The 12,236-nt window shown below is 36.3% G+C and overlaps 1 protein-coding gene across 1 annotated transcript in view; it reads right to left on the reverse strand.

The window, feature by feature from the left end:
* Positions 1–12,236, reverse strand: part of LOC306875696 (myosin-IIIb-like) — a 98,265-nt gene that overhangs the window by 4,272 nt on the left and 81,757 nt on the right. The window contains exons 22-24 of the mRNA XM_079426379.1: positions 11,848–11,948; positions 11,346–11,392; positions 9,374–9,549 (exon numbers count right to left, since the gene is read on the reverse strand). Of these exons, the coding sequence (XP_079282505.1) occupies positions 9,414–9,549; positions 11,346–11,392; positions 11,848–11,948 (284 nt within the window). The 3' untranslated portion in view covers positions 9,374–9,413. The remainder of the gene's footprint in view (positions 1–9,373; positions 9,550–11,345; positions 11,393–11,847; positions 11,949–12,236) is intronic.

Genomic DNA, 12,236 nt, shown 5'->3' on the forward strand with positions numbered 1-12,236 from the left:
ACTCCACTCACTCTTTTATCTCCTTCTCCCCCTCTCAGCCCTTCTCTTTCTACATCTTACGCTACCCCGCTCTCTCCTTCTGTCTTTCTCCTCTAACCCGCTCTCTTTCCGCGGTTCTTCATTAAATCAGTCTTTAGGGAGGGCGCCCACTCCTGTACCCGACATCTGTTTGGCTCTTATGCCTGTCTGTCTGTCACACATCAGTCAGCGTAAAAGCGGCGCACCGCTAATCTGCAAATATCTTAAAGTACCTGTTTATTCTGAGAGGCGGCGAGCAAAGACAGCAAAATAAAGTGTTTACTTTCATTCCCAGCTTTATTATCCCACCATGATTACTAGATGCGGCTCACAGGAAGCGTTTACTAGCAAACGAACATATACGCGGGAGTGCGGGAGTGTGTGCGTTCTTGTGTATCAATGGCAGGTTACCTGCTTTACATCCCAGCAGGTTTGAAAGAGAGGCTTTGGAAACACTGCTATTCAAAACTCTTCCTTTGAACTCTAGAGGATATAGAGACAGGACAATGCCAGTCTATTTGTGTTCCCCCTTTGAAGTCCACCCTGTCTATTAGTATGAGTGAGTGTGCTGTCTGACAATAAATACTGCTCTATCTGAAGATTACGGTTGCAAAATATCTGAAAGGTGCCACATTGCTCCGCATACTTGGAAAAGAAAACACACGCTCTAGAACAAACAGTTAAAACTGAGGGGGAAAACTCTTTGGCGTTGTGTGCCGACCACATTAAAAGAGATCGTCGGGCGCTCCAGATGCGGAGGGCGCTTTAATGAGCGCAAAGAATAGGCCGTCCTGGTTTTATGGAGAGTTATTGAGACATTAAAGAGCACAGGTGCAGGGCCAACATTGTTTACTGGAGCAGACACAAGTTCAGGGATCATCGGTAGCTTTAGCTTGACAATAAAAGCATTGTGTTTGACAGTTCTAGAGCTCTGTTTAATTCTCAACCTGCCTCTGATTATTAAACGTCACGTCACATGGAGTTTCTTCGGTCTGATATTGTCTCGGTTAACCAAGGATGCCTGATGAAGAACAGCCTCCAGCGTGAAGGCGAACTTCAGAGGCAAGCACAAAAACTAGAGAGCTTGTCCAAAATTGATTTCCATGGCAAAACAGGGCCAAAATAATCTAGGGAACAAGATCTCTCTTAATGGATTCGATGTTCTTTAAAGAGGCACTCGCGGGTGTTAGAGTGACCTATTTCAGCCGGCGCTTTTCAGAGGAACTAAATATTCTCCGACGGGGAATAATGCTTGCAGAATATTCTCATTACTGCCTCATCCAAGCGCAAGAAAACTGGACACGGCCAACTATGATTAGAACTAGAGCTAGTCTGCATGCACACACTGACACACACACGCTAGCCAAACGTGTTATTAAAAGAACTTTGTGATGATCATTTATCTACCCTGTAGATAAGTAATTCAATATTTTGAATTACTGTCATTTGTAATTATGCTTTAATTCATTTTGTTAATCGTACATTTTAAGTCACATATCCTTTGTAACAAACAAGAATTAAATCTACACTATCAGTTGAACATAAAAATTAATTCTAAAACCCAAATCCGGCTAATGTTTGTATATTATAAGTAGTATTGGGCAGTAACTAGTTACTAGTAACTAGTTACAGTAACAATATTACTTTCTGCAGTAATTAGTAAGTAATAATAATAATAAGATTTCAGTAATAATATTACAGTTACCGTCCATAAAACAGCTAGTTACTTTTTCAACCCCTACTGTTTTGAAGTCCAACAATCCAATAATTCCTAGATTTATTTTCATAATTTTCATGACTCATGAACACATGAAGTCACCAGAGCAGCAGGCAAGCTTGAAATATGGAAAAAAGTACATTCAGTGGATGGAAATATTGCCATTACATTGATTTTGTGAGAAGAAAAGATGACCTGAACACTGATGTATAAGTTGTGGCATTACTTTACTCTGGCATTACATGGCTTGCCCACCCACATCCTTTTGATCCTTATATAAATTACATTACTATAATAAAAAATCTTGAAACATCATCGAAACATGTTCTTATGAAGTTATGCTATTTCCTTTGATAAAATACACCATGAAATATAATTGTAAATGGGTAACAGAGAAAGCTAATTAGCTTCAAGCTAAACATGACAATTAATGAGGTTAATCCAACCCTTAAAGGTGCCATAGAATGGAAAACTGTATTTACCTTGGCATAGTTGAATAATAACAGTTCTTTACATGGAAATGACATACTGTGAGCCTCAAACACCATTGATTCCTCCTTCTTATGTAAATCTTGTAAATGCAAAAGACCACTGAAAAATAGGAGAATCAGAACATAACACCGACTGTGACGTTACACGGATACGCTGTTTTCGTTCAAATCAAAGAGTAAAGAACGTAGAAGACGTATCCTTGTAGTGCGGCTGACACAGAACAGCATACGCTATTTGCGTCCAGCAGATATTCTCCAAAATGGTGCTACGCTGACGCAGAGGAGACAAATTGTTGAATAAAATTATTTTTATTTTCTTTGCGTACAAAAAGTATTCTCTTCGCTTCATAACAGTCATATTAAACCACTGATGGCAGATGGAATATTTTGATGATGCTTTTCTTACTTTTCTGGGCCTTAAGTGTTATTTACTTGGCAATCAATGGAACTGTCATTGGAATCCGGTCTGTGGCCTTCCGCCCGATAGCCACCAGAGGTCGCCTCTCCATCATATTGACTCTCATACCACACAGCACACTGGACTGCATTTCCCATCATCCATTGCATGGACGACACACACACAGCTGATTACACTAATCATGCTCACACCTGAGAACTATCACACAATCACACACCCTACTTAAACATGGACTTCCTCTTCCTCTCTGCCGAGTATTGTTTAGCATATATCCTAGTGATAGCTACTCTACAGAGCGCACTCAGTTGTTCTAGCCTTGCCTTGCCTGTTTCCTTGTGTTTTGATATTTGCCCGTGTTTCCTGGATTAACCCTTTGCCTTACCGTTCGGACTCTGTTTGCACCTCGTTTGGATTATTGCTTGTGTACCTGGATTATCTCTCTGCCTTGCCCTATTGGATATTGTTCGCCGATCGTCGACCCATGCTTGCCCTAGGATCACTCTTGTGTCTTGCCCGTGCCATATCTGTTTGCTGTTGTTTGACCCTGCCTGTGTATTGACTATGTTTATAAATAAAAGCTTGCACTTGGATCCGCACGCCTCACGTCTTGTTCGCCCTGTTACAGGAACAGTCACAAGTCTCCCGGTTTTCATCCAAAATATCTTAAATTGTGTTTCGAAGACAAAAAAAGTTTTTACGGGATTGGAACGACATGGGGGTAAGTGATTAATGACACAATTTTCATTTTGGGGTGGAGTAACCTTTTAAAAGTCACTAATCACCACAATCACAGTGTTCGTAATAACTTCTGACTGTGATCCAATGCAGATTTTGGTCAAATGATGAGGCAGAAATATACTGTAGGTAACATTTCAGAAGAATTATCTGGGTAAGATATGCAATATACAACTTCTATGGGGCAAAGTAATGTAACTAGTAGTATAATTATTGTTTCCAGAAAGAAACAAGTAATAATATTTATTTTGAAAGGAGTAACTATTAATGAGTAATAAATTAAATATTTTGAGTAACGAGCCCAACACTGGTTATAAGCCACATGGAAGCTGAGTAAGTATAGGCCTTTCATTAACAAAGAGTTTGTTTATTCAATGCAATAAATGAGAACGCACTCACGTCTGTAAGTGTGCATGATGTGTCTGCTTAAAAAACACTCGCAGTAGCCTAATATTTGTCTTTAAATGATGTGCTTTTCAAATATGTTTCAAACTTGGCATAAATTTAAAGAAGATTCAAATATCTGAAACGTGCTAGTTCAGTGAGAAACCTGTCGAATCTTTATGATGCATGTAAGAGGAAAGAGATGAGAACCCCAGAAACACAGAGGAATTGTCCTCACCTCGCTCTGAGGAAGGAAAACAGAAATCATCTAGATCCAAAAGAGGACAGTAATTGCAAAAATGAACAGGGAAAAGCGGACCACTCTAAACAAACATCATCATGAACATTAAGATAAGCAGAAAACCAATATTATCTTCATTAACAACAAAAAATGTACATCACAATGAATCCCCACACCGCTAAAAAATAAATCTGCACTGATCATGAAAAATGTTGTTTCATTACCCCAAAGTGTTGACTATAATAATATGGAATGATAGTCAACAAAGTCATGTTGAAAACACTAGAGAAAATTGATCCACTGCTTTAGTGACAGATATATACTGAACAAATGCCAGATTGGCTTCTCACCAACATGTCACACATCATTTCAACTGAAATATAGCCGAAATCTTCCACTTCTTCATCATTTTCAAAGAAAAAAAACCTTCATAACGTTTTTGGCATCTCTAAATCAAACTGACTGACAACAGTATTGGAGGAAAACCATCATCAAATCAAATTAAAATGCTGATGCAATTGGCAACAAACACACAGATGTGCATCAATGGCGAGAACCCAACCAAGTACACACTCAACAAACACAACGTGCCATAAAACGGACAAACAAGGGCCACCAAAAGAAGACAGACTGCAATTTTAAATCACCAAAATCACTTTCGAATCAAATCTACATCCCACAATTGCAATGTAAAAGTGTAGCGACAAGAAATGTGAATTCTTACTAATAAAGGATGAAAGTGACCTGTATTTACTGTATTTGCACGCATTTACATTTGCGTTCAAAAACACACTCATGTACATCGCTTGATAGACACATTTTGTATTGTAAATACCTCTATATTGTGTGTTCGAATTAGGGGTGTGCGATATTGACAAAAAAATAATATCTTGATATTTTCTGGGATTTTATTGATAACAATAATTAGACAATATTTTGCTGAGTGTGTTATTGTGCTGGTATCTTAAGGACGGCTGTGGACAGCTCACTCCTAAAGTTTTTGATTTTCTTCATATTCTGTGTGGTGGTCAGTTCACACTGATAGAAATGAATCTTTTAGAATAAGTTTAAATTGATTTTTACCTTTTATGGGCATTTTTACCTTTACAAAGCCATTTTTCTAAAACTATCTTTTAAGTCAAATTCTTACATTTAATCAGTGAATTAGAATAATAAGACATTTGGGCTGTTACCAAGCAAATGAAATCAGTATCAACAAAATTCATCTTTGCAATGCAGAGGAAACACAGAAGCTGCATCTGAAGTAGCATTTAGATGTATTTACACACTACTGTTTAGTGCAGAACATGAATGCATTTAATCTGCAATTACAAATGCATAAATACTGTTTTGATATATTAAACATAAAACGTTGAATACAGTTTTTATTTATTATTTAAATAATAAAAATGAACTTTAAAGGTGAAATTAAAACCACCAGCAGGTGGCAGCAAGTCACTGTTAATAAGTGAGTCATTGCGATTGAACCGAATTATTTAAACGGTTGATTCATTCAGGAACGAAACACCGTCATGTTGTTCAAAGACGCAAAACAGCATTGTGGCTTTGTTTGGAATTATTTTTGCTGTCAGAATAGAGCAAAAACAGGCAATATGGTGTCTAAAACATAAGTGTCTTAATTAACTTTTTTGAACTGTTGTAAAAATCAATATTACGTTTGTGATCATGGTAATTTTTGGAGAAAGAAACGCCATTCTTTGATTCACTGATTCATTCACTGATTAACTATATGAAATGATTTAAATATATACATTTTCTGTCTCCATATATTGAATTTTGTGATCATTCTAAATGCATTTTATTAGACTGAATCATGCAGTGGAAGAACACACTCTCGTGCTAGTCTAGACTTCATCACGTAATGTATGTGTGCGCTCTGTAGCGGTGTTTTGAATGGTTTTGGCAAAATACTCGATAATGTCAAATCATCGTTAAAACAACAATTACAATATTATCGCAGTTCGAATATGTGTGCAATATTTATTCATTCTTTGAAAATATTGAAAATTTAACCTTGCCCAATGTCAATAAGGCAATAAGACAATGTTAATAATGCTAATAAGGCTTTTTTTGACCTGAAAAGAATTGAAAAAGAAAGACAGAAAGACATGGAGGGTGTCTGAGAGAATAAGATCTGTCTACATCTTCACTAAAGATCAGAATTTCTTTCGGGCCCTGGGGGGTCAACAACTGCAGATATGCAAATTTAAAAAAACAGCGCCACAAATTGGCTTGTGTGCGCGGTGCGGCCCTTATCATATCAGAGAGTTTTGTCCAAAATTTCTCATCTATACCAACATCACGGCAGGTCCACAAATGGAGGTGTTGAATAAAAGATTTAGAGAAAAAGTAATACAAAAAAAATAAAAATATGTTAAAAGAACAAAGTTGAAAACAATTTGAAATGCGAGGCATTCATAACAGTCTTATCTTGCTCTCTTCATGTCTTTTTGTCTCTGTTTCTGTGAGAGGGGATCAAACGCAAAGAATCACTTTTCATGTGCTAATGTTATCTGCCTCCTTGAGGAGAATTCAAATTAATGATTGTATCATTATTGGTTTGATAAACTGTGTTTAATGAAAGAATTATATCAAGGATGTGAATCAAAAATAAGAAAGACATTGTAGGGTATTCCTCAAACTTTCCATAACCATGAGAGGCTTTGAAATGCAGATAATGCCTGACGCTATAAGATAAGGTCAAATCCATCTCTGAGAGTGCAGGGCTGTCATAAACATCACAAAAAGGGGCAGTTAAATAGTTGGTTCATAGGGCCCTAAAAAGCAGTTTTACACAATAAGGACAATTTCCTTTAAAATACTTTTAAACAAATATTAATTAAATGTTTAGTTAATTTATTCTCTGATTTTCAGCTGTGAATTGCGGTGAATTACCTTCATAACTTTATATACAAAGAACATTAATTGGACACTGAAATCACACTTAAAAATGTCTGAATGTCACGGCAATAGATATAAAATATCCCAGCAAGTGTTGCAACAAATGTTTTTCTCCTCACTACTTTCATTTTTCTTCCTAATTTGTGCTCAGTGCCTTTTATTCAGCTGGAGTTTTGGTGATTTTTACTGGATGTATGAAGTAATTTCTACTCAAGTTATATTAGCAGAGGAACCACAGGTGTAGACAATCACACTAACAATCAACATGATGCACTACAATGTCACAAAACTAACAGCAATGATTTCATTTAATCAGTTATCTATGGAGGCCCATTTCTGCTTTGCAATAAAAAAAAAAAAATTATTATTTGCACAATTTGGTCTTTTTCTTGCAAATCTGTGGGGAAAAGTGTGAATTATGAATTTGTTTCTTTCAGGCAAATCTGAGTCTCCCAATTCATTTTTTGTTCTGTCATGGAATAAAAAATAAGGTATTTGCGACTTTTTATCTCACTTTTCTTATCTGATTTTGTTCTTGCAAATTTTGCAAGTTTGTATCTCACAATTTGACAAACATAGTTATCTATTTTATCAGTTCAAAAAGTGTTTTCCTTAAAAGTGTTGTTGCTATCTTTAAAATAAATGCCACTTTTTTTAAGTGTCTTAAGTGTCTAAGTATTTTTTTTGGGCCGCTGGATATATGTAGAAAGTCAACAGAAAGTCAGTTTCTGCAGAATAACTGCTGTTGTGTCCTGAATGACAAAAATGACACCACAGGACGTCAACGTCTCCAAACTCAGTGAGCTCTATCATTAAATTCTTCATTCATTCATGCCGTGACATCTGCACTGTCTGTCAGGTGTATTAGGGTGAAACGTGTATGATCTGACAGTCTGCCACAGCAAACAAAACTACAATCACAGAAAGAGGTGGAAAAAATAGTTCAGAAATAAAGGGACAAACAAAGCAGCCCATGAGTGATTTGTTCATATTGTTGGGATTGTAATGCTGTACTTTAAGTCACTGAAGACTGACACACGTTTCTCTGAAGAACAGAGAGAGATGCTGCCACTGCCAGTCCTGTGCCGAGGATACATCTTCAAAAAATACAGATGGTTGAGTTTCTAAAATCTGCCTGGATGAGCCATGTCTGAGGTCAATTTAATTAAGTAATAATTGCTATTATATTCATGACTGGAATGCTGGCTTGACCAATCAAGCATTATGGAAAGGCACTGTTCATTTTATAACACACAAGTCTATGCGGGACCACATATAAACTTGTGTATTATTCTATAGTTATTAATTCTATATGTGACCCTTGGAACACAAAACCAGTCATAAGGGTCAATTTTCCGAAATTGATATTTAAACATCATCTGAAAGCTGAATAAATAAGCTTCTCATTGATGTATGGTTTGTAAGGATAGGACAATGTTTGGCTGAGATACAACTATTTGAAGATCTGGAATCTGAGGATGCAAAACAATCTAAATATTGAGAAAATCACCTTTAAAATTGTCCATATGAAGTTCTTAGCAATGCATATTACTAATCAAAAATTAAGTTTAGATATATTTACGGTAGGAAATTTACAGAATATCTTCATGGAACATGGTCTTTACTTAATGTCCAAATGATTTTTGGCATAAAAGAAAAATCAATCATTTTGACCCATACAATTTATTTTTGGCTAGCAGATAATATTATGAAATAAAACTAGCAGATAATATTATGAAATAAAAGGGCATTTAGGTGTACCTAAAGAAAGCACACTTCCATGATTATGTTTCTTATACTTAAATCCCTTTTTAAAAGTGCACTTTTTAATAACATCAAATGAAAAGCATTTAAAGTGCATTAAAAAATATTTTAATAATGATTTAAATAAGTTTATTATAGGACTTGATTATCATTTAAACTGTAGTGTGTTATTTGATATTACATCTATAGTAAATAATTTTAAATGTTCAAGTGTTTATCATTATTTCTACGGTAAGTACTAAAAGCGATGCTTTCATGTCTTTATCCATGGTAAAATCACTGTAAGGCTTTATTGTTATTGCTTATAAAGGATAGTTCACTCGAAAATGAAAATTCTGTCATCATTTACTCACCCTCATGGCATTCCTAACCTGTATGAATTTCTATATTTTGGTAATCTTTGTCGATTATTGATTAAGGACAAACAAACAAATTAATTAATTTATAAACCTACATTTATTAAAATATCTTTTATATGTTTCAGAGAACAAAGTATGTCACACAGGTTTGTAACAAAATTAGGGAGACTAAATGATGACAGTACTTAAATTTTTGGATGAACTGTCCCTTTAAATACTTATAACCATGATGTATTATGCATCTAAGCCAATAAATTGGTCACCCTGTACCGGTGCTGGCTGGTAGTGTGTGTTTAACTGTGGACAGGCGCAGTGGTTTCTCACCAACTGTCAGCACGTGTCAAAGTGGTGGGTGGAGCTCAGCTCATCTGGATGAGATAATGGGAGGGGCAGTCTTCGGGTTTGGGGAGGAGCCAGATAAAACCTCCTCCTCAGGGACGTCCTCTATAGTGGACAGTAACTGATAATATTCATCCTCTCCATCCAGAAGCTTGATTTGCCTGAGAAATGAGAGAGAAATATAAGAGGGTCACTGATACATTAAGGCAATAGGGCATAAACTATAAAAATACTGTATAGGTTTGGTAACCTAAAAATATGCTTCATGTAATACAGTATCTAAATTAACTCAAAAATCAATGAAATAAAAAAAAATAATGAATGCAACTGAATTAACTTGAATATATTATGGGGTTTTAAAATGGTTTTTCAAGTAGTTTCTTGAAGTAAGCATAATGTGGACTTTTTTTTTATGCCAATATTTTATATTAAAGCTTGTTTGACATTACATTAAAACTTGCATCCTATAACATCAGGAAGAGGGCTTATTGTAGGTGCCGTGTCTCATAATTTCTTTCAAGCCTTTCCATGTTTTAAACACACATCAGAGGCTGTGCTTCTATGCAGATTGTTTGATAGGATTGATAAGAAAATTGTGTTAAAAATTGTTTGGTCAGGAAGCATTTTTAGTTATGGTATAACTGTGTTTTGGAAATCTTAGTGAGAAGTTGATGCACTGGGTACAAACAAAAGAGCACCATAATCTTTAGTTTTTATATGAGCACTGCATACTTTGCCAGATGTAGAAAATTCAGTGATACATCTCATTATATGTACTAACAGTAACTGCTTCCTTCGGAGATACAGAGCTCCATGTTATAAATGAAACAAGTATAAGAATTAATTTGTGCCTGTATCAGTACAGATTTTTAAAAATACTTCAACTTAAATGAGTAGTTTTTTTATGTTTTTTTTCACAAATGTATTTATTATTATTATTATTTTCATAAATGTCCCCTTGATGAAAAATAAAGTATACTTTGAGTTTTGTCTTCAGTAGTTGAATGAAATTGTCCTATGGTGTGGCAAATTAATTCTGTAAATTAATTAAATACAAACATTTAAACATAATCTCTCAACTAATATGAGCTCATAAAAACTGCATGCATAATAATGATAGAAAAATGAGCAAAATACTGTTAAAAATATTCTTTAAAGTACTTGAAAAATAGCAGAACATGCAAATTTCTCTAATTACATTCTAAATTTAATTGGCTGCACGTCTCTTCTCGTTTCCATTACAAGATACTTTAATGACCTTTCCACTATCTCAACTAGTTACTTCAGCCTCACATATATTCTCTGAGCCCCTCAGAGTCAAAACATCCAGACTTTCCTCTGTGGAAGATCATTTAGTATCATCACTGAAATACTGAAACTCACTCCCATTGAGTCCCTGCAGCATCTTCTCCGTCCACTCTACTTTTTACACAATACTATTTCCCTGCCTCTGCTTCTTAATGTGTGTGTTTCTCATGTCAGTCAGTTGCATTTGTTTCTGAAACATCTCTGTGGTGAAGCAACCTCAGTGCTACAAATACAGGCACAGTGTTAAAAAAGCAAAACAAATAACCCTAAGAGGTTAAAATGACAAACTAAACAGGCAAGAAAGCTACCTTACTTTTCGCAGGGGTTAAACATAATAAATAAATAAAAGAATAAGCAAGAAACGGTTAATCCTTTCATAAAGAGCGCTGATATACAGCCTGCTCGAGGTATTAGAGGAACCAGGCTTAACTTCACAGACTGTGAGGTCACATATCTCACAATTAATACATGCATTCTTATATCACGTCTTCTCTCCTCCCAAAAATAATAGGGGCAAAAAGGCGCTTCTTAAATAGCTCGTATTTTCAGCTGCGCATTTGCATGAGAAGCAAACAGAGCCGTGATCTTCTCTGCTCCCCTCCTGAGCTGGTGGGGTGTTTAGATACGAAGAAGGAAAGCTGTTATTTACCCCAGTTTTCTGGGTTTCCTCTTGCTCCCCTGATAATCCAGACTTCTCTGCAGAGAGGACACAGAACCAGTGCACGCAAACACACACAGACAAACACACACGCACAGAGTTAGAAAAGCTTCAGAAAAGACAAGCGCGAAGCAACGAACATGCGCGAGAGAATCATTAATTTTTAATTCAAAGTGATTTTGTGTTGAATGTGTGCAGATGCTGATAATATCAGAAGTCACAGCATAATTTTTCTTGATCAAAGCGTGAGGGGCTGAGGCTGATGAGGCAGGCATCTTGCTCGGCTTTGATAAACCACATCAATTATTCACCGTGAAGGGAGACATCCTCACATGAAAGCAACAGATAAAGCGCCAAAGCACATGGCGGAGACAACAGAACGGCAGAGCGGCGTGGGGGTGGGGGCTCGGGGGTCTGGCACAGGTAGCTTTAATTGTATTATCATCTGGAAACAAAGTTAGACAAAGGCTTCCATGAAAGGCTTTGAACTCACGTTGAGATGGTTGTAATAAAGACTGTCTTCCGGGCTGTTCAGGAGCTTGGGCTGCTGTCCTCTTCGCCGAGGGGAACGGTGATGTAGCTTCACTGTTGGACCTGCGGGACACACACACACACACACACACACATGTGTGGGACGGATCAGTGACACGTCTTCCATTGTGTTGCCCCACAGGAATTGTATAAGCAGAGCAGCACAAATAAAGCTGACATAAAATACATCATGCTGAACAATAGTGCACTGTGATATTTTAAAAATTTTTGAAGAAAATGTGAGAGCTGTTTGCCCTTGAAAAATGTTGCTATGTGGTGGCTGAGTGCTGTGAGTGGAAATTAGGTGGTTTCTTACTGGTCCAAGTCAACAGAGTGCAAGTCTATGGGATT

The sequence above is a fragment of the Barbus barbus genome, assembly GCF_936440315.1.
Source record: "Barbus barbus genome assembly, chromosome: 10".
Taxonomy (NCBI): Eukaryota; Metazoa; Chordata; class Actinopteri; order Cypriniformes; family Cyprinidae; genus Barbus; species Barbus barbus.